Source organism: Fukomys damarensis, unplaced genomic scaffold (assembly GCF_012274545.1).
Source record: "Fukomys damarensis isolate Sample0158 unplaced genomic scaffold, DMR_v1.0_HiC HiC_scaffold_11, whole genome shotgun sequence".
NCBI classification, from domain to species: Eukaryota; Metazoa; Chordata; class Mammalia; order Rodentia; family Bathyergidae; genus Fukomys; species Fukomys damarensis.
The window spans coordinates 9,106,951-9,134,502 of NW_022900923.1; the positions used below are offsets into that span (position 1 = coordinate 9,106,951).

At 43.1% G+C, this 27,552-nt stretch overlaps 1 protein-coding gene across 4 annotated transcripts in view; it reads right to left on the bottom strand.

Annotated features, from left to right (window-relative positions):
* Positions 1–2,600: 2,600 nt before the first annotated feature.
* Positions 2,601–27,552, bottom strand: part of Pld5 (phospholipase D family member 5) — a 307,043-nt gene continuing 282,091 nt past the window's right edge. For 3 of the 4 annotated variants that reach the window (XM_010642582.3, XM_010642583.3, XM_010642584.3), the window contains 4 exons: positions 22,354–22,490; positions 17,553–17,721; positions 13,870–13,984; positions 2,601–8,095 (listed from right to left, as the gene is read on the bottom strand). In XM_010642582.3, the coding sequence (XP_010640884.1) occupies positions 7,848–8,095; positions 13,870–13,984; positions 17,553–17,721; positions 22,354–22,490 (669 nt within the window). In that variant the 3' untranslated portion in view covers positions 2,601–7,847. The remainder of the gene's footprint in view (positions 8,096–13,869; positions 13,985–17,552; positions 17,722–22,353; positions 22,491–27,552) is intronic. The other variant, XM_033762051.1, reaches the window with a different exon arrangement.

The window sequence follows — 27,552 nt, forward strand, 5'->3', positions numbered from 1 at the left end:
ACCAAGTATTCAGCATATTCTTAGCAACTTTTGCAATTATTAAGTCAATCATTAGAAAGTATATTTAAAACATTATCTAAATATATAACACAGCTGTCTTTATTAACTCAGTGTGTGTTCTATGTTTCATTTTCCTCCTGCAGAGAAATACTGGGTCTGGGCTTCCAGACTTCTAATTTCTCTACTCTCTCCAACAATGTCTGCATGTATCATGTAGTTATTTCCTAAATGAGTGTGTGCATGTGTGTGTGTACACACTTTATTTCTCTGCTCAATGCTTCTGAGTCGCCTTTCTGAGTCTAGCACAGGACAGGGCTATTGATCTGATATTTAACAATCTGTGCGGAGCACCGTGGAGACACTCATGCTTAGATGTGAGTCACTTTCCTCACCACTGAGGCACAATCGCCGTTGCCCACAACTTACAGAATGAGAGGTTCCTTTTAGCTCTAGTTTTCAGAGGTTTTAGCCTGTGGTTGGCTGGCTCCAAGGTAGAGAAGGACAGGGTGGGAGGGTCTGGTGAGAAGCTGCTCAAGTCATGGTGGCCAGGGAGCAGAGAAAGGAGCAGCTAGGGAGGGAGATGAACCCTTCCAGCTCACGTCCCTAGTGACCCTCTCTAGTTAGGCTCCACTTTCTAACAGCTGAACTCAGTAGTGAAAGGACCACTGATGAGTACAGCACTCAGTCACCTTCTAAAAGCCCCACCTCTGAGCGCATGAGAGTTTTGGAGCACAGTCTTGATACAATTATAACACAGGGTGTATTACAGTGTTTGTCTTCCTTCTTCTTTTACTTCCAAGCTACTTAAAAGAGAGGACAACTTTCACTTCACTGAGTTGTTGTTAGATCAGCATCTCTAGACTGTAAAGAACAAACACAAATCAGTCTCAGTTAATGGGAGTTTATTTATGTCAATCCATATGAAAGTAAGGAAGATAAGAAAGCAACCAAGTAACTACAAAGTCCAGACTCATTGTTCAGGAATCAGTCACGTCTCCAGTAACCCAAAAGCAGAAACGGTGAATCAAAAAGACCTCTACACTTGGAAGCAAAAGTCATTTCCATCCCTGCTTCAAGGTGGCAACATTATGGTGAGTGCGTCTATCTTGGTTGCTCTTGCTGTTACTCATTTATTTTCTATCTCTCATATTCAGACTCAAATGGGTTGAGCCAAGTATTTCTGGGTTTGTTTTCTTCCCTTAAGCTACCCCATAACCAGAAAAGGAGTCACTTGGACTCAGGTCTTGAACCCTGATATAATTAACTGACCAGTATGGACAGCTCATATGATAAGAAACATGATCTGCTTGTACAGGAGGCACGGGCATGATCTCTCCTGGACACTAGGAAAACCACAGTCCACCCATGAGGTATGGATAATAACATATCATTTTATTGCTCGGGACAAAACTCGTTTTTTTTTCCCCTCAAGGACACTTTGCCACACAGGATTTCCAATGTGCTCTATCAATACTTTTCTGAAACTATGGTGCTGTCTGTCTTTTATTATGTTTTTGGATGTTGCCTTTCAGAAAGAAGTAGATAATCTTCACTTTTAAGTAAAAGTAAATGAAATCATAAAATATTCTATCTCTGATCCCTATGAATGTTGCTGGATCATATTTTTTGAGTTGTCTTTAAAGATCTTCATCCTTCATTTCAGTTGGAAAGTCACATACAATTTCAATATTTTGACTCTTGGAAAATGAGGTCATTTTCCCAAGATCAGTTGCGCACCTTTGTGAGAACACTCTAAAGTAGAAACTGGGTTTGTCTGCATTTGTGTCTTTCAAGGAGCTCAGAATTCCTCAGAACTTTCAACCCATGATGGAAAACAGGAGAGTCTGTAAGGGAATTCATTTTTCAAAGTGTCTGAGGCCCAGGGGAATGAATTTGAGAGCCAAATGTACACTTTACAAAAAAAAAACTTTTCTCCTTAGTAATTAGCTTGTCATGGGAAGTAAAAATAAATCACAAATAATTTTCACCTTTGCTATGATTTAATTGGACCCCTTGTACATGATTATCTCATAAAATTTATTATTAATCCAATTAAAAACATGAAATTATAAGACTCAGAAACTGCCAATTAAATCCAATGATTGACTATTGCAGATTCAGAAAGTTCACTTTATTAAATCTTTGCTAAACCCTTAAATGACAGCTTTAAAGAAAAAGTCCTCCTCTGCAGATTTCTTCTCTTTCCAAACAGGGTATAAGCACATGTACATACAATGCATATTCTTTCAGAGATCAGTCTTTGCCTCAAATCCAAATACTGCAGGGCCGGGGATTTAGCTCAGTGGTTCGGTGGCCTGCCTTGCAAGTGCAAGGACCCAAGTTCAATCCCTGGTACCCTTCCCCAAAATCCAAATATTGCAGCAAATCAACCAAACATTATCGCATGTGGGCCCTACAGAAGGCAGTGCAACTCCATCCAAATGAGCTTGAGTAGATCCTCAACTCCTGAGTGGCCAAATGAAAAGGGAATCTGTACCTTTGAAGGAGTTGTAGATGTTTTTCAAGGTAAGCTCTGAATTTCAGATTCAGAATGAGTTTGTTGGGGCCTCAGGGTATATATACATACATATATAAGCACCAGTGAGCTAAGTACCCAGCCCCTGGGGGTGTAATTTACTGGTATGCATTTGCCTAGGAGGCTCTGGGTTTGATGCCCAGCACTGTAAAAATATACCAACCAAATGGATTTGCTGAGAAGACATAAGTGTCTTTGATCATGGATTTATGTCTCGATCAGAGAGCAGTGGATACAAGAGGCATCTGACCTTGTATCCACAAACACTTTTTCTGTCAAAAGACCACAGTGTAGCTCCTGGTTCCATAATTGTTTCTTCACTAAGAAAGATGACTTATTTGATCCAAATCAATACTAGGAACAAACTTTATAGAGGGATAGGAGTAGCTTTACAAAGTGCCTGTTGAGTGACTATATAAAACAGTGGGCCCATAGCCTGTTGGGTCAGCTACATTTACTTTGTTAACTATACTAGCAGGGAAGCAAGTTCGTTTCTGAGACCAAGCTGAGGGGAAAAAGAAATACTTCATCTCACAGTATGAAAAAGCCATATAAATTTACTTCTGAAAATAATTGAGCATTTGGTTATAGGAAAGATTTGATCATTTTAATGATTCCCTACAAATTCTTCCCTATATCACACCAAATTATTTAGGAATCTGAATGTTAATAATATAGATATGTGCAGTGAATGTTTATCCTACTTATATAAAGGTACATTAAAAATTCCAAGAGATCCTTTGCAACAGAATTAGAAGGTTAGTAGTTAGACACAGAAAAAGAAAAATACATGATGGACTGTTAAATTTCACATTTCTTTTTAGTCAGAGTCCCAAAAGATATCTAAGTGATCTGTGATCTGTGATCTTTTATAATTCCATAAGTACAAGACTGGGTCGAAAATAAGAAAAGTAAGTTTTTACAAGTTTAAGAAACTTCTGAAGAATACCTATCTAGTCACCATACAAAGCCTAAATGGAGTTGACTTCAGTGCTAGTGAAAATCCAACACTGATTAAAGCCAGCAAGGTAAAAATAGTAAGCAGCTATTGGGTTAACAACATATAAAAAGAAAAGGAAAGAAGTCAGTTTCCAGTAAATAGGAAAATGTTTGAATGTGGATTACCTCATCCAATCTATTCTGGGCCAAAGGAGAGTTATATGAGTTTCTCCTTTCAAGGGTTTATAATAAATTGCACCAGTATTTTGAAAAGAAGTTCTGGAGGATAAAGAATTGATATCCAGAATAGATGAAGCTATGTATAGGTACTGAATTTGAATATCCAATAGTAATAGGAGCTGACTGTTCTAGTGTAGATAAAGGCAGCTTTTCACATTCCTTAAATGTTAGAAATAATACAATGTATTTTGGATCAAGAAACACATAAAAATGGTCATATGTATGGGGTGGGGGGAGCAGGTTCTAGGATAGAATTCCTGAGACAGACGGATCTTGGATCTGTTTCTATCAAGAAATTCTTATAGTCTTTTAGTTTCCTCCTGGAATTTAGTTCAGTAAAAGTTTCTACAAACGAACAGAACTCTCAGAATGAATCGAAGTCACATGAGAATAGCCATAGGCTGGTGGGAAACGAGCTTCTGGGAGTCCTGGGCTCATCGAGGCACTCTTAACAAGCCAGTAACACATTAACAAAACACATTTTTAAAGGGTAAGATCAGCCCCAAATGAGACCCCCCCAACTCACTAAGAACCAAAGCAGACCTGAGATGAACCACCGCACAGAGTTGGGGGAAAATGGTGCTCAAAGCTACCCAGTGCCAAGGGTTTCCTTCCACAGACCTTTTATTCCTTGAAATGAGCCTACTTTGACTTTTTCTTTTTGGTACCGGGATTGAACTTGGGACCTTGCACTGGCCAGGCAGGCAGCGGCACCACTGAGCTAAATCCCTGGCCCTACTTTGACTTTTTAAAGACATTAGCTTTCATTTAACATATATTCCACAGGACCTATGGAGTCTATGGCATTTCCCTTTACAAGTTTCCTTGAAGGGACATTTTCAGTGTGCCTCCCTTCTGCCATTTCCAGGTACCCACCATGCGGTGCTTACAGAACACAGGTAGACACTCAGAAGGCTCTCTGTCCTCTCCCATGGTCTGCTAAGCCGTGATCTGAGTCTGCGATACACCAGTGGCCAGTGAGTGCAACGGAGGCTAACAATATTGATATTTGGCAATGTATTTCAGTGATTTGATTTCAGGGAGATACATTCTTTGGGGTGGGAAGGAAGCAGGCTACATACAAACTGTTGATGCTTGGGCCGGGGATTTAGCTCGGTGGTGCCACCGCCTGCCTTGTAAGCGCAAGGACTGAGTTCGATCCCGGTACCAAAAACAAACAACAAACAAGCAAACAAACAAAAAACTGTTGATGCTCGTGCCTAAATTTTCAATAGGCTGGCCCAGCAGAAGGTCATCTTAGACTCCGGAGTAAGAAGTGTCCTCACATAGTAAACCATTGTTTAAAACCAATACTTCAGAATGAGTAAGGCACTCGATTAGTGTTAGTGACGGAGGAATCCAAAATATGGTTTGGTCTCAAATTGTATTTGGTTTTCTTTTTCCTCCCCCTAGAAAATAACTTCTGAGATGTTTATGGAGGAAAAAAAAAAAGTATTCGTCACCCTCCTTATAATCCCTGGCATGGACATCTACCTGATAATCTTAAATTAAAATGTTTTTGTTTTATGCTCTTTTCCTCTTGAGAAATATTTCCTGGGATGTTTGGGAGCGGGAGGGATGGAAGTAAGCAATCTATTTAGCACAGACACAAAGAGAAGAAGGCCACCTCTGGAGGGGAAACAGCATTCACATGAAGGAGAAAATTCTACAGAATAGAATGCTCTCTTGGGAGACACAGACTCATCTATGATGTTCCCAGGACAGGGGCCATTTTCCTGACTGCTGCAGAAGGCCAGTATTGTCTCTGCCACCCTCATGCCCCTGGGGAGGAATGTTGCCATCCCGCAGAGCCCTGAAGCTGCTGGCGCCTGGCAGAAACACCACTTGATGGGCCTCAGAAAGAAAAGAGGAACTATAATCATTTCCTAAAAGATGACATCCTCTTCTCCTACCACATGAATAAAAAAGTATAGACCACTTCTCTAGGCCCGCACTTGGCTGTGGACCAGTACTCTAGCAGACAACCTAGGAATCAACAAGGAAGTAACTATTTTCTTTCCCTTTAGATGTTCTTTTTCAAATCCAAACTTTTTGTTTGTGAACTTGGTAGGTTCACTTGTCTACACTCTGCTCTTTCTTTCTAAAACCATCACGGAAGCCACCATTACCAGAGGACTGGAGGATAAGTCCTTACTCAAACAAGGACTATGCATATGGGCGCATTTAGAGTCTTGGGTGATGGCCGTTACTGATGAAAAGTTCCATTGAGAATCACCCCAAAGCCATAAAAACATGCTACCCTTAACCGTACAGCTTTCTCCAGCTCTCCGGACTGACTGGTTAAGGATCCAGTGAAGCAATACCTGGAAACAGAAAGGAAGCAATGGGACCACTAGTTAACCAACAACAGCCATGGTACCTGCAACCCCACTAGGCAAAGCTTCCAAGCTTCCTGCATCGCCTTTCTTCACTAAATCAAGTTTCTAGAGATGAAAAGCAAGGATTGAAACAGATTTTGTCCTTGCTCTGAAAACATCTCAATATGTTGGTTCTAAAGAATGACCCCTAGCACAATGCCTTGTTGTGTGCTGATATTATTTATGCCAAAGGGACCCAACAAGAGAGTTCTGCCCAGCTGTTGACAAGCCAGGTCTCCACCAGGGGCTTTGTGTCGTTGCATGGCTGTCATCCATGTTTGCAACAGGAAGCTGTGGATTTGTTTTCCCTTCTGGGTTCTTGAGGAGGACTTGGCCTTGACTCTATCCAGTTACCACAGAGATTATTTCAAGAAAAGGATTAAACATTATAATGCTTAGCATTTATATAGGTTCTTTTGATTTCAAAACAAGTTATAAATATCTCCTACCATGACAACATCCTTGCGAGGTAGGTGAGTATTACTGTCTCTACATTAGTGATAGAAACCCCAGGGCAAGGGGTGTAGGCTCTGTTCTGAGCCTTACCATCAGGAGCCACACTGGGTGTGGGTGTCCTGGCCACCTGCTTGGGGTCTTATGTAGCAACAGTCTCTATTAACACACGGTTATATACTGTATAGATATAAAACAACACACAATGACGTTATAGAACAGTAATCGAATATTTTGTTTCTTAGTAAAATATGTTAAGCACAGTATTTAAATTGCATTTCTCTGAAAAGCATTTGGTATATTAAATAGCAGAAGGTATATTAAATAGCTCTATAAACATTTGCTGGCATACTCTTAACAACATAATGATTCTAAAGAAATTTAAATCCACTCACGCATAAAGACCTTTCCTTTATAATACTGTAAACTAAACAAAAAATGTGGAAAACTACTTTGTTCTCAAAATGCAGACTGGGTAGCTTGCTGGATATTAGCAGGTGGCTACATCATTGTTCTGAGCTTGAGTGAAAAGGTACTGATTGCTGGCTGTGGCCTTTAAATAACTGATTCAGCAGGGGAAAGAATGTAGTTGAGAGGTGAAAATTAAAGACAGTTATTTCCATTTTGTATCAATTTTGAGGAACTCATTCATTTTCAAAAGATGTTGCCACACTTGGAACTAATATTGAGGTGAATATAGGGCCACTCTATGATAAGAACATTTTGCGAGAAGATAAACTGATAAAATAAAACCTATGATATTAAGAATGCTGAAGGACACACAAAAAGGGTATTTTTCCAGAGTGTCGAAGGGTGGCATCAGTTTAAGCTATGGATATTTAGGGGATTCAATAGGTCTTGGAAATGGTTTACAAAGGCAAATCCTTGGTTTCATCTGTGTCTTTTCCAGGTGAAATCCTCACCTTCCTCTCCCAGTCAGCAGTGCTCAGAGTGGTGTTAAGGAAAAGAGCTCACCTCATGCTAAGCTTCCTAGGAACGGAACAGTAGTCAGCAGAAAGGGCTCTAAAACCAGAAAGGAACAGGAAATGGGAATCAAAGTCTTAAGTTTTGTATGCAAACATAAAAACGAACTTCTAAGCCAGAATGACATTCTCCGTCAGAAGTAACAAATACAAAAGTCCTAAATTACCAGTTCAAGGCGCGTAGATATTGTTAGCTAGAGATATTACATGTCGTTCAATTTTTTAAATGTGTGCTTTTTTTTCTCCTAAAAAAGACATATTAAATTGTTTTTCTCTCCTCAAGTCCTTGGTGTATAAACGGGAAATGAATGCCGACGATCAGTTCATCTCATCGCGCTGGGCGTCCGCAGCACTTTTGTTTGCTTGGGCTCTGGGTTTGAACAGGCCGGAGCAGTTGGGCTGCTTGGTGGGCTGTAAGGTTTTGGCATAAGGTGAATACCAGTCCCTCTCGAACACATCTTTTAGTTGCTTGATGATGCTTCTGTTGTCCCTCACGTCTGCCTGGTTGATGACGAGGCCTGTGCCGGCATTCTGGGTAAAATCATTCCCTACCCAATCAAAATTTCCTGTCAACAAACAAAGACACGACGGTGAGGATCCACTGGGAACGTTCCTGACATCGTGAAATACGGAGTGGGTTCTATTTAAAAAATCAAAAACACTCAGGAATAATGACAGGGAGCCGGAATTGTGTTGACAGCTCGGAAAAAAAAAAACCCTCAAGAAGCCTTACATATGGCACATTAATATTTGCATATTATTTTGGCATTTTCTTCAGCTTTGCTCAAGTTGAAACTCAAAACAAGGAATCTGCTGTTCTTTTTTGTCAATGTTATTTCTTATTGATGTTCACAAGACACACTAAATACAGCAACATTTAAAACATATAGGAATACACTTAAAAATCTTGTGAACAATTACTACCTTCTCAAACAGACGTCACATCCACACGTACAAACGCATCAGAATGCCGAGAGGCCGTCCCGTCCCGTCACAGGGAAGGCGGAAGCAGAGCCGTCCCACTTCATGCACATGCGCGGCTTGGGCCATGAGGACCCCAGGACTGGGCGCGCCCAGGAGTCCAAGCAGGCGCCCTGAGCACCAGCTCACCATAGAGGGCCCAGGCTTCCAGTCCCGCTCTCTCAAAGTCCCACAAATTGAGGGCTTTAAATGACAGAAAGAGGTTCTCTCACACTTCCGGAAACAAAACCAACGTGTCTGCAAGACGGGCTCCTCCTGAGAGCTGAAGGACCCGTTCCAAGCCTCTCCCCCTTTGACTTTAGGTTTCTGTGTCCTCCTTTGGCCCCTTCACATTGTCTTCCCGCTATTCATTTTGGTGTCCGAATCGCCCCACTTAGTTGTATATTTAATTTTTCATTTATGTATGCAGTGCTGGGGATGAACTCAGGGCTTCAGCCATGCCAGACAAGTGCTCTACCACTCAGCTTCATCCCCAACCCGGTTTATTGGATTGGATTTGAGCTGCCCAGGATGGCTTGAACATGTGATCTTCCTGCCTCAGCCTTCTGAGTAGCTGGGATTAGAGGCATATGCCACCATGCCTGGCAAATACCCTCTTTCAGAAAGATACTGGTCATATTAGGTTAATGGCCACCTTAAAGGTATCATTTAAAATTGAGTAACTCTGTAAAGACCGTATTTCCAAATAAGGTTGTATTCTGAGGTACTGGGGCTTAGGAATTCAACTTGAAAATTTTGAGGGGACACAGTTCAGCTCACTCTAGGTAGCAAGACTGTGATCAGCCTCACAAGAGTTTATAATCTCTGTGCTACTCCTGTGTAGTCCTCCTTTGAGGCAGGCAGATCCACAGGCTGGGCAACCCAAAACTCCTGCGTGAATCTCTCTTTGGTATCCAGCAGGGAGAGGGTTTCAGCAGAACAAAGGTTTCTCCACTCCAGAGGACCATACCACTTATTTCTGTGGTCTTTTCTGTCCCTCGTTTAATGCATATTGATTGAGTGCTGAATGTCTACCAGGTACTATATTGTTAGGAGCAATGAATATAAGACTGAAGATTACAGCCCCTGCCTTCAGTAAGGATTGTACAGAGAGTGTGCAATAGTACAAGAGAAGTATGCACACGATGTCAAGAGTACAGCAGAAAAGTGATTTCTAACTGTGCCCGGTGTGTCAGGAAAGGAACATTTCACTGAGTGATGGGCGGTGCATTGAAATTTAATTAGGACGAGAGAAAGTCACGCCCCAGAGGGAGGACAGCATCTTGTGCACAGAAAAATGGTGACGGCATTGGGGAAGCTGATCGTGAGGTCAGGATCTAAGGGAATCTGAGGGCAGAGGGCTGTCAAGTGTCAACTGCTTACTACAAGCAGAGCTCTGTACTTGGTATTTGTGCACATTTCACGTAATCAGTTTGATTTACCTCCACTGTAATGACTGGGATGGGCGGCTCAAACAGCTGAAGAAATCTGCCCACTGTCTCATGGCCAGTGAACGGTGCACCTGTGTCTCCAGCCTGCACGAGTAACCCACGGTATCACAAACCGAGAACTGAGTGTATAGTGACCACTGGCTCAGGTCTGAGGGAAGCGCCTGTTTGGTTAAGAGCTGGTTCCAGGAAGGAAGGAAGCTGATGGCTTTCTCAGTGCCCACCCCAGGTTCTCATTTCCACGGTGGCCAGTCAGAGCTCCCTACAGAAGCAAGATCACGGTCCCTGGGCGTCCGTGACCCAGTGCCACGGGGCCATCCGTGGGAGAAGTGCCCAGAGAAGGCACAGCGGTAGGCAGAGCCAGTGCCTGACCCGTTATAGTTTCACTCTTTCATCCTCGCTCTGCTGTCTGGAGCCCCTGGCCAGCCCTCCACTCCACCAAGCACCCAATGCAATACCGCAAGCGGTTTCCTTTGTCCTCCCCTTTACTCCTTAAGTCCATTCCTCACAGCCTAAGATACCAAAAGGAGCTTAGTCAAGAATCTGCTCCCCACTCCCAGTCCTAACTCATTACCCGCTGCCTGACAAACGCCACAAGGGTGCTGTCAGTGGTTTCGTGAGGGATGTACTCTTGGAGGAAGAGTGCTAAAGATTGGCTCACCGTCCCACTCACGGTACATAAGATCATGTCAGAGACTGCACAGAGGCCTCCTCTGCCAACGCTGTGTTCCCGACTTTTGCTCTTAGACACCTGGCCATGCTCAGAGGCCACGGTTCCTTGGGTCTCTAAACCGGGGATGCAGAGCTACCCAGAAACCTGCCGGCGACAGTGATGCTTTTTTCATTTCCTAAGCAAAAGGCTTCTGTGGTCCTGCATGACTTTCATAGACTTTTAGATGAGACACTAGTACAATCTCATCCCTACAGTGGTAATTCCATGCAGGGCCTCCTGTGGCATGGTTGCAAGCACAATAAAAAGCAATCATATCACACTGACCCCTTCCGTATTCACTTCAGTCCTACCTGGTGAAAAACGAACTCCGCTGTACTAGTGAGCAACTCAAGGCACAGAAGGGAATTTGCTCAAGGCAAGAGTAGCAGAGTAGCACAGCCGAGGTTAAAAGCCAAGTCTAACTCTACAGTCTGCACTTCTATCCAGGCCATCTCTGACCCTAAAAGAGTCCATTGTGTGGCTGCCCAGGGTTGGGGGACACAGCCACACTGAGATATTTTGCTCCGTTCATTGGCAGATGGCTCTCAAAAGGGCAGTACTGTGGGGGCAGCATGCGCAGAGGGAACTAAGGTGGTGGAAAGATTCTGAACCCTTATTCCATGAATGTGCCCCTTTCCTTTTTATACTATGGATGGAGCCAAGATCCACCATCTTCACTGATCCGCCAATGTTTTAAGTATGTTCTTCTTGGGAATTAGAGCTCCAGGAAGCTCTCACAGGCTGACAGAAGAATTCCTACACCAGTGTGATTATGTCTTTCTACCTTTTACTTCCTGCTTCGGTATATATATAATTAGGTTGCAGCTTCACCAATCTTTTTCCGAGGCTGCCATTTCTGCTTCCAAAAGCCCACTCTGAGGACCTGGTGGCCAGTAATGCAGCGTTGCCCTTGGGAAAGCAGCATCCAGGGTGCACGTGAGCTCCCCCGGGAGGCGTCCGGCCAGCAGGAGCCTTTAGATGGCCTCAGTTGACCCACACTCCCATGCCAGCCCAGTGTGAATTCCACACCTTCCAGACAAGTCTGCGGAGCTCCACTCACATCCAGAAGATGGCGCCACTCCGGGGCTCCTCTGAAGTCTTGAGAAAACTTGATGGAGCTGTAATTCCACGCAAGGCCCCACTGTCTTTCTTACTTCTGCATTCTCACCAAGTGTCTGAATGGTGACTTAGGAGGTTTCCAGAACAGGCTGACAATGATTTAAGTTATCAACGAATTCTGTCACTTGATGCTCCTTGAATATTTTAATACTAGAACTAGGGTGCACACCAGGAAATGAGTGTTTTGCCAAAATGTTGGTGGTAAAATGAACTCACCTAAAGATGCCTTAGATTCGGCAGAAGAGAAGAAGCAAAAAATTCAGTGTTTACTAAGGATCTAGATAGCTCAGAGACAGTGTTTGGAGCTATTTATATATTACGTCATTTAATTTTCATATCACTGCCAATGAGTGGGTGCTGTTATCCCCATTTTACAGATAAAGAGACAGAGGCTTACTAGATATTATATGACTTCCTACCATCTTTCAGCTTGTGAGTGTCAGTGCTGGTATTCACATGCAGGTTGTTGTCTGATTATAAAACACTTATTTATTTCATCAATGAACAGTGAGATTATTAGTCAAGTTACTACCGAATGCAAACCCCACAAGTAAAATACCTGGATTTGAATTTCTTCTCTCTTTCTTTTTTGGTTTGCAGTACCAGGAATCGAACTCAGAACCTTGTGCTTGTAAGGTAGGCACGGTGCCCCTGAGGTAAATCCCCAGCCCTAGATTTGAATTTCTAAATCTACTAAGCCTGAACCTTCATCCATCCCTAGGTTTCCTAATAACTGAGTCCAAAGTTCCAGTTTTTTTTTAAGTAAATAATTTTGGGAATTTTTGGTCACTTGCTTAAAAAGAAACTGATTTCATTTTATCTTCCATAAAAAAGCTGATAAATATGAGAAAATCCAAATAACCACATATGAATCCCATAAGAGGGACAACAAGAATAAAATAATATGTTTACATACCAGGACAGCCAAAATGTCACCATTTAAAAATATTCTAATAGCCGGGCATGTAGCTCAGTGGTGCTGTGCCTGCCTGGCAAGTGCAAGGCCCTGAGTTTGACTCCAGGTACCAAAAAATATTCTAATACTCTGTTTTAATAAAGTGATGCCGTAACGATTAGCATGGAAGAGGGCAGAATATCTGCGCCGTAAGCAGGGAGTCGGGAAGTCCTTGCAGGTCCCTGGCAGGGTCTGTGTGGTGGCCTCCAGCCCCCCGCCTCCCCTCTCCCTGCAGGCTGCTGCCTCGCTTTTTGTCCACCGGCCCAGTGTCTTCATTTCTCATCTGTAGATGAGTAAACACTACCCTCTTTACGGCATGTTGCTAAGAGTGTCAAATGAGATGAAGTGCTTTACAACGTGAAGATGCTGAATTTTGTATTCACCCTCTGATTTTAGGAAAAACAGTTGATATGGATCCTGTATTCTTACAGTCCACACTTCTCTCCTTTGAGACCGATTGTTTTTCTGCACAACACAGCAACTGCACTGCCAGGTTGTGGTTTCTGTGACCTCTTTAAAACTAGATAATTTCAACTCTACCGGTGATGGTTCTAGCTAAGGGTTCACCTTGGACTCATACATATCGTGGAATATTTGAATACACTCGATACATTAGGAAAGAATTCTACCAATATAATGATTTCTGTATCTGGAACATTATGAAATTAAAAATAGCAGCTTTGTCTATGTGACAAGTACTTTGCATGTATTATCTCACTTAAACTTCACCCAGTGAAGAGGGAAATGTCATTAGCCCCATTATACAGATGAGAAAACTGAGGTTTAAAGAGTCCAAACTCAGATGTTTAGAAAATGGTGGGGATGAAATTACTGTCAGATAGCATAAGTTCTGGCATTGAACAGCTCCAGGGCCTGTGTCCCTACGGCTGGTGGCAGACTGGCTATGACGGGTAGGAGCACGGGCCTCGTGCCAGAACGTCCCTCTGACAAGCCAGGGGTCTCCTGGCCTTGGACCAGAGAGGTCTACAGAACATCTCTGAGGACACAGACCAGGCCACACAGGACACGTGGCTGAGGAGCGTTCACCCTGGTATTTCCTCACTGGGTCCCCAGGTGCCAGCCAGGGCTCCCAAGGGGCTGCTGAGCACAGCCAGGACCCTGCTGCCCAGTGACCCCAGCACCTACCAATATAGGCGGCTCCATCTGTCACCATGTACTTGTTACGGTTTAGCTTCAGAAAGGTGAGATTCTTTTGTTCCTTTGTTGCGCAAGCATTCTCTCTTTCCAGATCGAAAAATTTCTGTAAGACAAAAAAAGCAAAACAAAGCAGGTGAATAGAGAACGTACCGGTCTCATTCAGGACCTCACACTGGGTTATTAAAACCAACTCTAGTTACTTGGTGTTGCAGAATCTATTTTTGTTCTCACATCTATATCGGCAACAAGAGAGAAAATTAGCATGCTCAACCAGGTCCATAATTAACATTTTTAGGCTGCAAAATGAACACAAAATTCATCCTTTCAACAAGGTGAGGGCCAGAAGGTTGTTTAATTCTCCTTGTCTTGTTCATCAGGGCCCAGTGGCTTTGAAGCCTGCCTCAGGGACTTTCCCTCAAGCGTGCCAAGGAGCTGAATGAATATTCTTACGCCTTGCACACTCAGTGCCAGTAACTGGCTGATTCAACTGGGGATCTGCAAAGGTCAAAAGAGATTTTGTTATAGGTACAAATGTTTTCCATCCAAACACCTAAGTCTACAAGATCTTACAAGTGGCAACTCAAAATAAAAATCATAAATTCAAGTCACGAATCTGAGCTGAACCCAAAAGCAGCATTATAGTTCCCCTGAAGCCAAAACCAGAGTCGCTAGGAGAACGGGGTATGGGGCTGGGAGGGCCGGGCCTGGGCCTTGGTGGTCTGTCCTGTTTGCCAAGCTTGGGCTACGGCCTGCACTGTGGCTGAGCTCAGAGTAGGACCGGGGATAAATACGGAGTTCTCAGGTTGGGCAAGGAATATTTTCAGGAGCACATGGATTCTTTCCAGTGAGCGAAAGAATGGGAGCCTTTGTACTGAAAGGAAGGAAGGGGCAGAGACAGCATGAGATGAACACTCAGAAGAGGAAATGCTGTTTATGGTTTCAGATCTGCCCATGTTCACATTCGGTTTGGGGAAATAGTGAGAGTTGGTCTTCCCCTGTATCTCAGGGTGGGGAAGGCGTGGCTTAGGTGATCACTTCCGGCCCTGAAAAATCCTACGCAGGTGTTTGGTAAACCCTCTAAGAGCCGTGGTGCACAGACCGAAATCTTCCGCCTGAGAACTGTGTACTGCATCGCATGGGCCGCGTTCTCTCTGGGCTGCGTGCCCAGGGTTATAGCAATGCTCCCCGGTCCACCTGCCTTCCTCATCGCTGTCTTCTGTGTCTTCCATTTGACTTAACACAGGAATGCTCTGAAGTCAAAGTGATAAATTCATGAAATCCACGAGGACCGAAGATGTCGTCGGTGGACAACAGCCCGCGCTCGCACATAGGTATCCCATCGCTAACTTGGCAAAAACACTGCTGTTTCCTTTGGAGAAAGCCTTTATTGTAGAGTGGAGATAGATTTGAAAAGGAAGAAAACATAATTCTAAGTTAAATCAAGGGTGCAGTCACACCTGGAGGTTTTCAGTGAGAACACTTTCTCGAGAAAGTCATTAGGATGGGCCCGTGTTGCTGATTAACAGGACAGCAGAAATCAGACTTTACGGACATTATTAGATGCCTTATTAAGTTGTAAGAAGGCAGCAAAGACATTTGAAAAATGGTTGGTTCATTTAGTAAAAAATAAAAGCTCAGACACCTGGGACAACCTGTCAGTTGCAGTCTCTTTCCATAAACTCTTCATGGGTGTCACCCGGCTGGGGTAGGGGTGGGTGGCTGACTTCCCTGCCTGGTTCTCGGCCATCTGCTGCTGAAGATGGGCTCCAGGAGGGTTCCAACGCCTGCTTTTTCTTGGAGGAGCTTCCCAGCCATCTGGACCCTCGATGGCAGGGCCATAAACTTCCTTTCCCCCGGGCTCATCTGAGCACTTAGACTGGCACAGCCTCCGTTTCATAAAATGGCCCACAGCGAGCTAGTGATGTGTGGTGTAGTCAAGAAACAGAAGCATCTGTGCCACAGCCACCAAGCTGGGGGAGTACAGGAGAGGCTGAGGCGGCGGGGATTCTACTCTCCTGCGTTTTCCTTCCCACGCGTCTTCAGTGAGGACACCACCTTCGTTAGCGCCCTGCCCTGACTCCCTCAGCCAGCATCTGCTCTCTCCACACGTGGATCTGAGCAAGTGCCGGGCCGGGTGCTGGGAATACCACGGTGTCACACACCTGCTCTCTGTCTCAGGAGACTTTCTCTGGACCCCTGCACGTCACTTCAATTGTCCAGAAAAGACTCTCGGAGCTGAAACAACCCCACCCATCTCCTTGTCTCTGAAAAGGCACTGAACACAATGGAACTCCATCCCCCGATGTCTCTGCCTGGCTTCTCGGGCGGTGGCAGCTTGTCCTCTGACCTCCCCGCTGTGTCTGACTCCAAACCCAGGTTGGTGCCCTATCCAACGCGTTACTGCATTTCCGGCGGTAAGCACAGATGTGATTTTATTCTTAGTACGCACGCACACTGACATGGGCGCGGCTGCCTTGGTTTCCAAAGACAAGTTAACTGAACGCTGTGCAGATGACAAAACTTCCCCTCTGCCCCTGTACTGAGATGGGATGTGGAGGACTACGTGGGAAAAGCAGATACCAGATAGATGCCAGAAGATGATGGTTCTCAAACTTGTCCTTGTCCCCTTGGAAACACGGCTCCCACTCGGAGCACTCATTACCCTCCCGTCTACTGTGTGGCCCTGTGAATGACGTCTGGGCATTGGAACAGAGGCTAAAGGCAAGTTCATCTCCTCCAGGCCTAAGCCACAGAGTCTCCCACCCACTTCTCAATGTGGCCTTGGGGTACTGGGGGCCATGGGAATCCCAGAGGACATGTGTCAAACTGATACTTGGGGTCTTTGCTGTCCTGTGTCCTCAAATGCTGCAAGAAACACAGCCTCATTATCTACAAGAGGGCTGGGCACACAGTAAGGTGGTTTCGAATGACTCCACAGAGGGCTGGGAAAAGCTGGGAGCTAAAGGGTCAGTGGCCACTAGTCAGGGGAAGCACAGAGAAGTGTGGTAGGCAGAGAGAACAGCATGCACAAAGGCCCTGGGGTGGCTGGGTCCAAGATGAGCTAGAGATCTAGCACCGTGGGAACATCACCAATCCCCCATTTCACCTTCCTCAAGCAGTTCAGAAATGGATCAGCATATGGCCCAAGGGACCCATGACAAGTGCAGGAGCGCAGGCTAAGGGGACATTCGAGCTGTGGGCATCTGTGCTGGTTCCCAGTGTTGGGTCACAGTCTTACAAGTGAGAACGGTAGGGGAATAAAGCAGTTCATGCCAAATGGATGCAACAGCAGGTGTGTTTGAAGAAGGCTCGACTGAGGAAGCCTGGTTTCTACCCTCCACCTTTTTGTTTTTGTTTTTGTTTTTGTGAGACTGACCTGGAGCTCACTATGTAGCCCAGGCTGGTCTTGAGCTCACAGCAATCCTCCTGCCTCAGCCTCCCGAGTGCTGGGATTACAGGCGTGCACCACCATGCCCAGCTCTACTTCCCTTTTTATGGGTGCAACTGTTTGGAGAAGTAACTTGCCCTGCCTTGTGAAGCCATTTTTACTACCAAAGACCGTTATTCTAATTCCTGCTGGAAGTGTACATATATGTGTATGCTTATGACCCTGGGGCACGCAAAAGGAGCAAGGGATTTTTATCTCATAACACAGTCAGTGTAATACTTACAACTTTCAAGCTGCAGTTGGCTATTTCCGTGCAAATAGCTTTAAGAGATGAGATGAAGTTAAATGTGAGGGGGTCGGTTTCCTTCCAGAAGCTTATGAGCAGCCGCACTTTAACGCTTCGCAAAACCAGTGCTTCTCTTATTTTCCCATCCAAGTCTGGCCAATAAGTCCTACAGGAGTAACAGTCACACAGATAGAAATAAAGAACAAAGCTACTTTGGGGAGAGAAATGTACTAGATGACAGAGCATGTTTATGTTACTCTGATTGTTACTTTCATCTGTAATATATAAGTAACCTTGAAGGACCGGCTTAAAAAAATGCAAGATTTTTGGGTTAGATACCAACAAATAAAGTTTCCCGGGACCTGTGTCTGCCTAACGGGAGGTCTTCTGTCCCCAGGGCCCAGCAGGGTAGCCTAGGGAGCAGACAGGCCAGTTGTGGCCTCTCTCACCACACCTCCTGGGCCACGTGGGCCCGAGGCCACACGTGCACTACAGACCGACTGTGCAGCAAAGCCCCAGCTGGAAACCCTGCATGCTCTCTCTGCTCCCAAATGCAACCTCACTACACCCTCTCTTCCTGGGATACTGTCCCAAAACGAGCTTCTGCTCTAGGTATCTGCACGTTCCCACACTCTTTATTTCCAGATTGTCCTTAGCAGAGTCTCTCCTCACTACCCTCCACCCTCGCCCCAATTTCCTGCAGCCCAATCTGGGCTGAGCATTTGGACTCCTCCCGCAGGCAAGCAGCTTCCTCTGCAGCCACATCTTCCACGGATCCTTGACTTCTGCCCTACCTGCATCCCATTTCTCTCAATGACCATAGCTTCTCCTAAAGTCTTGCCATATACTCTCTTCTTCTGCTACTTGGCCTCTTGGCTTGAGAGGTGGGGGCAGCCTCCAGCTCTACCCACCCTCATACAACAGTGTCACTTCCAGAACTGTCTCTTAGTTCTCCTGTTAAATTAAAAAATCCTTTCTCTATCCCAAGGACTAAGCATTAAATCACTGTACCTCCCATCGACCCTGAACGTGTAGGACTTCTCTGTACTCATTCCAATCTCAGTGTAAATCTGGGGCAGTCGACTATATGAACACACGACACACTATCCAGAATCTTAGCCTGTCGGTGGCACCACCATTGTACCTACAAAGGTCATCCCCCTCTTTCTATTTGACCCTGGCCTCTGGCCCATCAAGTCCCCACTCTCCTCATCACACTGGATCTGGCCTTTCATCCCACGAGACCACAGATCCGTGGGCCCCCACTGTCTCTGGCCCTTTGCCTCCTCTTGCTCTTCTTACCTGCCCGGCCTAATTCCAGTTGTGGTCACCTGCAGGGAGGGCACTTGGTCCTTTCCATTTCCGTTTCTTATAGGAAAACCTAAATCGCGGCTTGTGTTACAGTTCTCTCTGTCTATTTCTATGCCCACAAAGCTGAGAACTACTGAGAAAAAAAAAATCACCTCAGCCTTGTGCTCCAAACTGGTTTCTGCCTCCACCTTTCCCCTGTCGAGTGCACCCTCCAGGCCACAATGTGATCCCTCTACAGCAGATCCGGTCACGTCAGCCCTTGGAGTGTCACAAGACTCCCCAGGAGCCAGCCCCCAGTTCCTGGTCCCTACCCTCCCTCCAATTTGATCTCTTTCCACCTTACCTTGGGCTGTTTCAGCTGGCCCAGCTTTTTTCTCCACCTGAAACTTGGGAAAACTCCCTTCCTCACTCTTTTCTGACCATTTCTTGAACACTTTAAGACATAATTCAGGTAGTGTCTCCTCCAACAAGCTTCCTCTAACCCTGGGACTGCACCAGAGTGTCCTTTCATGAGCACCACCAATGTTCTGTACAGAACCCTCACACCCCCTTCTCACCACTTGTTCTGATAATCTCACCTGGGTCTACTTGCCCCTGACAGGTGGACCATAAAGCATTCATGCCACAGTCCTAAGTGCAGGTACTCAACACGTATTTGTTGAATGAACTGGTAAATGGAAGTTATTAATACAGCAGTCCTTTTTATCCCTGGGAAATACATTCTAAGACCTGGTGGATGCCGGAGACTACCTATAGCACTGCACTCTACCTAGACTATGTCTGTTCCTATACACACACATACATATCGATGGTAAGGTTTAATTTACACATTAGGAGCAAGAAGAGATGAACAATAGTATACTGAAATAGAACAATCATAGCTATAGACTATAATACAAGTTATTTGAAATTTATAAATCACTTATTTCTAGAAATTCCCATTCAGTAATTTTAAACTACAGCTGGCCTGCAGATAACTGATCTCCCAGAAGGTAAAACTGCACATCAAGGGAGACAAGTGAACTTCAAAGACCAATCAGGCTGTTTTTATTGGTCCTCCAGACATTTATTGGTTTTCTTCTGAAAGACACATTTCTTGTGGCTGAAGAAACACATCATGGACAACACCAAACTGAGACTACACAATTAAGTGAACTGCTTAAGGAAAGAGCTTCATTGCTGTAGCAGGAGGAAGTAACACTGGGCTTTTACTCTTTACTGCAGGATTTATTTAATCACACATCATTGTTCCATTAATGGTGAAATACCTGGGAAAGTAGAAATTCTAACACTATCAGTAAAAGATGGAGAATCTTTTTTACCAGGCCGCTAATGACTGCTCATTTGTGAGTATGTGAACTTTTTTCTCTTTCATTTGGATATTTGGCAGTAGACTAAAAGTTAAGTCTCTAAGATATTCATTAATGAACACACAAACATATGGTAGTATGTACTTTCTAAAATTAAAATTGAAAGATCCAAATTGCAAAATTGACAATGTGAAATAGGAAGAAAAGGTTCTAACGGTGTAGGGGGAGTGGGAAGGGGAGGGGAAAGGAAATAAGGGAAAAGAAAAAATATGAGAAAAGGGAAAAATGGAAACAAAGTCTTTATAAATAGAGGAGGGTGGAGGGGGTGAAGGGAGGGCAGGGGTATGGGGAAAAAAATGAGAACCAAGACCTGTCATGTAAAGATACAAGATCCCAATGATAAATGTAACTGTACTGTATCCTTAAAAAGTACCAACAAACTTAATGAGAAAAAAAATTAAAATTGAATTCACTCTTGAAAAACTTTTCTAGGATTATGTAAATGCTATTAAATAGATTTTAAAAAAATCTTTATATGATTGAGAAGAATTTAATGATAAGCTGGCTGTTTGGCCTACTTACTTCTCTTTGATGACCTTTTTGTTGAGAAAGCTCAAAGTATAGGTTTGAAGTTTTAAAAATACTCTAAAAGAAGTATCTTTTGAACAACAGCCAAAAACTAAAGATACAAAATTTTAGGTGACTGTCCAGTTTTTTAATTTTCTCTTTCATATTTCTAAGATATTTTAGATCTTCTATGCTGATTCCTTTTCCCTTGTTCCACAGGATTTCATGGAACAGAGGATTTGTCCAACCCGAGCATGCATCATCCTATCCTAACGTCTAACTGCATGAACTTGAACTCTTCTTCTCAATAACAGGAAAATCAGGCAAAATCTGTTATATGTAAACAGCTTCCCAGAGTGAAGCTTGAGGTCGAAAGCCACATCTTAAACCAAATAATCAACACATGGTAGAAACAAAAAGAGAGAGAAAAGTTGTGATCATGTGTGGAAAAAAAATCCACGAATGTTCAAAGGATGTGAAATGTTTGCTGTTACAAAGTAAAAGCATTTTAATAACATGCATCTTGCAATTTAAAATGCTTTCCCACTGACTGTCGTCAGGGATGCTCATTTCCCGGTAGACTCCTTATGCAATGTGACAGTCATCTGCATAAAGAAGTTACACATTATGCATATGTGGGTTGCAGATCTGAAAATTATTCAAGCAATATGGGACACACTTAATCATTTAACCTCAGGAATGTGAATCTGAAACTGCCATTTTCCAAATTAAAAAGGTCTTGGGTTGCACTCCCAGAAATGTACATTTTGGAAACATTTCCTGGGTTTAAAGTAATTATTTGAAACACTGGCAAGCACTCAAATCACAGTATTCCCAGCAAGAGAGCCAAGGGGAGACTACCTGGTGGTGGGCATGCATTTAAACATGCAAATGTGTCCCTCAATTTACTGCAGGTACCCGCATGCTTTACAATGCTGAACTACTGAAAATAATGCCGATGCTTTTCTCATACAGAGAGATGTAATGACTGCAAACATCTACATTATAAATGTCCTTGAATTTCTCCTTTACAATGAGAAAATATGTGAGAGATTAGAATTTAACGAAGACTCCTGAGCATACAGGAAAGCAATGATCCTTAGGTTTCATTTAGCACACCCTTCAGGAACAACCTTATTAACAATTTAAAAATAATAAAATCTCAAAAATATTTTATTTTACTTCATTTTGTTTTATATATTTTGCCACTGGAAGCAAAATAACCACTGGAGGTCAAACCCAGTGCTTCACAAATGCTAGGCAAGTGCTCTGTTGCTGAGCTGTACCCCCAGCCTTTCCTGGGGGGTTTTATGTAGTATTTTATTTTTCTTCTCAAGTAACTTTCAAAGTGAGAACAACCCAACCTTCCTACTGAAATTGCTCTCATGCCTGCAGCATGAACTTCTGAGGTACTTCAGAAGAATGAGACCCCTTGCCCTTAATCTGGACACCCGGGGAGGAGATGCATCATGGGTAAACCGCAGGTCACACAAGTATTCTTGAACCGTGCTCTCTTCCTGATGCAACTGGGTAGTGCCTCAGTGTCCAGGTGGTTTCCCCTTGGCACCCTGGCTCTGAGTCTGTGTTCTCACCAGAGGAGGGGCACTCACCTTTTGGTGCTCGTGGTAGAGATGGGCAGGTAGTCTGTGACAGCAATGTACACATACTGCTTGGCATCATCTATCACGCTGTAGATGGCATCTATGTCAAAGCTTCTGTTTTTAGGGCAGAAGAGTTTTGGAGAATTCTGTGAAGACACAAAAACCAAAATGGTGGAGCATTCAGTGTTGGCATGAGACTTGGCTTGGAAGCAAATGTTTGCAAACCTACTTTCTGCTTCCTGAGCAGATTAAGTGAAGTTATTTTTGTCTTACTGATGTTGAGGAACAAAGACATGAAGGTTAGGCGGGATGGGTCTTGAGCCTGTCCTTTTAGACTGTGTCAGACAGAATTCTTGCTTTCATTACACACACTCCAGCCTCGACCTTGTAAATTCTGGGGTACCCCCACATCATCCATAGCTGTTAATTTTCTCTATAGCAAGCAAATTATTCCAGATACCATTTCACCGAAGGGTTGATGTGGCCATGAAAACAACCGAGATACAGAATCTAAAACTTGTATTTTTTTCCCCTGACTCTTTCAGGAAGAGTAGTGTTGATTATATAAGAAAGTCATCCATAACCCCACAGAGAAACTGAGTGAGTTATGAAGATGCCCAAATTCATCAAGCGACCCAAAGAAGAAGGATATTCTGCCAGACTTCAGCAAAATGAAAAAAGAAGCAAACTGTGCTTGTGGTATTTTTTCATGTTGCTTGAAGTTTCCATCTTATAAAAATATGGTGTTTTTATGTGCAATTTCTATAGCGAGGAAGAGCTGTACTTTGTGGGTTTTTTTCATTATTTTTTCTCTGGACAGAATTGAAGATAGTGTTCTCTACAGTTCCTGTCTTTCTTGGACGAGCATTACACCATGGCAAATCTAGAAGCACAAATAACTCGAGGAGTGTTGGACACCTAGAGGCTGAATAGATGGTATCTGGGACTGCTTGGAATAAATGAGACTACTGGGTAGTTGGAATCTCTAAGTCACTTCCGGTACAAGTCCTGTTTCACATCGGCAGCAATTCTCACCCCAGCCCAGAGGTTCACCCGATGGGGTTACTGAAATGGATACAAGCAGTAAGAAAGAAGCATGCTGAAGGTCACTCTCCCTCCAGGCATCACTGTCAGGAAGTTCTCCTGGCAGGTGACCAGCATGACGTATTTCTGATAACTTATGTTTTCTTTTGGAATGAAGACGAGCTTCCGATTTCAACAACGGTAAGAATGATGCACAGTCAAACAGCGATACTGCTGGCCCTGTGCTCCCTCCCCAGCACACAGTTGTGCAGGCACCCATCTGTCACCAAAACAAACAGCACCTGCCTCTCCAGGGCTACCGGAGTGGTCCCACCCTCTTCCTTCTGACTGCCAGTTCTCTCATGCGGGCACCAGGGCTGTTCACAGGGCTTTAGAACAGCTTCCTGATCCACTGCCAGCCTGTCCTGGTCTCCAGGAATGTGGCCACATGTGTACCCATGGCTGTTGCTGTACTTTCCTTATTTGCTGGCTACCTTACAGTCTGAGTCCCTAGGCTGAAACGCTCACCAGCCCGTGGGTCTGTCCTCATCGTATTGGCCTCTGGACATTTGCTCAGTGGGTCCCTCCGGCTGATGAGTTTCACCATTTTTGGCCACCAAAGCCTTAGGGACAGTAAATCATTATTTGTTGCGCAACCGCTGCCACCAGCCACCTGCAGAATTTACTTATCATACTCAGCACATTCAAATTTATACTATAATTACTTCTACTTGCCTCCCCGCCTCAACTGCATTATTTCTAGCTTGATTTTAGGAACCTTATTTTATTCATTTCCTTATATTCATTAAAAATTGAAGATTGAAATAATTTAATTTCCTCAGCCTGCTGCTTCTGCTTTAAACATGTTTCAGGATACCATGGAGAAGTTAAGGATTTTATCTCTGGATAGGTTCTCAGGCTAACTCCAGAATGTGTCCAAGTACCCACGTTTTTATTCCAATGGAGGACATCCTGAATTTCATCACATGACTCCAGAATGGATTTTGTTTGTTGGTGGCCTCTTCACATTTGCTATCATCTCTCTCTTTATATATATAGTTTTCTTTGGGGGTACATTTTAGGTATACAATACAGTTATAGTCATCACTGGACATTTGCTATCATCTTACAAGCAGTGGTCTAGAGGACAGAGCTGTGGTGATACAGGCTAGATTCCAGCCCTTACAGCCTGAGACATCTTGTCCCTTCCACCCAAGTCTCTGCTTTTTAGTGGGGTCCGTAACAGTGACCTGCCCTTCACACTGGTTCACCTCGAGGCTCCTTAAGAGCATGGTTCGTTCCCTGGCTGGGGCCTGTGCTCCTTCTCTGAGCTTGCAGGGTTCCAAGTCCTGCCATGCTCCTGGCTCATGGGTCCATATCAAGGCTGGGGCCTGATTTCTGGAGCTCTGTGCGAGCACATGTCACATGCTGTTGTGTCCCTTGTCTCCCTCCTTATTTTCTAGCTCATGAGCTGTTTGGTTGTCTTAGCTCTTGCGCCTTGTACTTTGCTCAGTGTTTGTGGAATGAATGTGAAACTGTGTCATAGATAAGAAGTGTTGAGGGTTTGTCCGGCCCCGCACTCCAGACCCAGTTGGAATTGCTTTATTCTGGATATTTCAATACACGTATGAAGAGATGCTTAGCAGCATTTATCTGCCTTACTGTTTCCTATGGTCCCACTGCCTAACACAATGCCTAGAACTTGGCATCTGCTCCTGTGTTTACAGAGGAATGAGTGTTTACTCACAGCAGTGCCCTTGTCTGGGTGTGTGTGTGTGGGGGGGGGTTACCGGGCACTTCCTGTGTGTTGCAGACCCTCTACCTTTACGAATAGTGCCTGTATTTTTTTTTTCCTCATTGAGTTTATTGGTACATTTTAGGTATGCAGTACAGTTACATTCATCATTGGGATCTTGTACCTTTACATGACAGGTCTTGGTTCTCATTTTTTCCCCTGTCTCTGCCCTCCCTTCACCCCCTCTTATCCTCCCCATTTACAAACACTTCATTTCCATTTTTTCATTTTTTCATATTTTTTTCTTTTCCCTTATTACCTTTCCCCTACCCTTCACGTGTGGAGGCAGTGTGGAGGCAGGAGGAGAGAATGACAAGAAACACAGCAGTATTTGGGATTTTACTTTTCTGAATGCTTAAAATAATTGTTCTTTTTAATAACATTAATTTGTAAAAGGAAAATGAAATACCTTCTCAATTATAAAATCTGAGAAAAAGGTATGTAGATTTTGACTGTGTTTTAGGTGGTATTCATTTTAATTCTTCACTCTATAGAATATTTAGGAAATTAAAAATCAGTTTAAAAAATCACCTTCAAGTTCTATTAATTTGTCCTAAAGGATAGTTTGGACAATGAATTTGCCAATGAAGGCTTTTAACATGTAATATTCATATTTTAGTTTACTGTACTATAGAGCTGAAATATTCTAGAAATTAAAATAAAAAGATTAATAAAGTAAGTATAGAAGGATAGTTTTTTTTTTTTTTTGTGGTTTTTTTTTTTGGTACAAGGGATCAAACTTGGGTCCTTGTGCTTGCAAGGCAGGCTGCAGAACCACTGAGCTAAATCCCCAGCCCAGATAGTATTTCTTATAATGACTTTTAAAATTCCATAATTTTAAAATCCCATAACCACTGTGCAAAAATTCTGGTCTGTCATTCAAGCTGCTACTCTTAAAATTCAAACTGATTCTATTCAATTATCTAAATATAGTTCCAAAAAAGGTCAATAAAAATAACCACTAGTTTTGCAAAATTCTTCATGAATGTATTCTATAATTTTATAAAATTTCTAAGTTAAAGAAAGTTAAATAATTTGGGGAAAATATCTTTTACAAAAGTTTCACAATCACCTTTAAAGTATGCTGTAAATCTTGATTTGATGGTTGACATTTTGTATGTTAATTGGACTGAATCAATTAATATACACATTATGTAATGCCAAACAAACAGTGCCTGTATGTATTAGTGACACACAGATGTTTGTTCAAGGTATAAATGAATAAATTACAGCACATTACTACTTTGGCATAGAATTTTTTGAAAATAGGACATCATTATGAAATAAATAAAATGAATTAGTTCCAGGTGTACAATTAGAGAGAAGGCTGTTAAGTTCCTTCTTGGCACTCTAGAGTAAATTTCCTGAGCCTGTGTATTCTTTGTTTCACACAAAAGTGGAAGGAAAATACAGATCCTATTCTATATTTCAGCTATGTGATAATCTTTTAACAATCAGAAATTTGTAGGAGCCCCATTTCTGGGCTGACCTAGGTTACTCTCGTAGATTACTAAGTGCCTTGTATATTCATGGAATGTATTTTGCATACTCATTCAATACTTGCCTTTTAAAGATCTTAGTATGTTTTTTATTTAATGATTTCTTATTTTATTTAATGATTTCCTATTTTTAAAAAGTCCAAACCTTAACTGCAGATGTTAACACTAAAATGTAATTAAACATGAAAAAAAAACCCAAATGGGTGAAAATACTTCCATCTCATATATCTGATAAAAGCCTTCCATCCAGAATGTATAAAGCATTTTTAACTCAATCTTTTAGAAAACTCTAATTTAAAATCAGGCAAAGTACTTGACCACAGTGAAATTCATTTCATACTCACTAGCAAGGCTAAAATAAGGTAGAACATAACAAATATTGGCAAAGATGTGGAGGAAATAAAGCTTTCAAATCCTGCTGGTGTGATTTTTAAATGGTGTGGCCAATTTGGAAAGCAGCTTGATAGTTTCCCAAAATGTCCAGCATGGAGTACAATAGTATCAGTAATTCTACTCCTAAGTATAATCCCTAAAAAATGAAAATAGTGTTCAAATAAAAACATGTGCATGAATGTTCTTAGTGACAGCATTCACATAGCCTGAAGGTAGAAACATACAGGGCTGGGGATTTAGCTCGGTGGTTCCACTGCCTGCCTTGCAAGCGCAAGGTCCTGAGTTTGGGAGTTTGATCTATGGTACCAAAACAAAACAAAACAAAACACCAAAACCCAAAAACCAAAAATCAAAAAACTACTGGGCCACAAAAAGAAATGAAGGAAGAAATGATGGTGACACTTATCTCTAACCTCAGCTACTCTGGAGGCTGAGGCAGGAGGATCACAAATTGGAGGCCATTATGGGCAACTTCGTGAAGACCCTGCCTCAAAATAA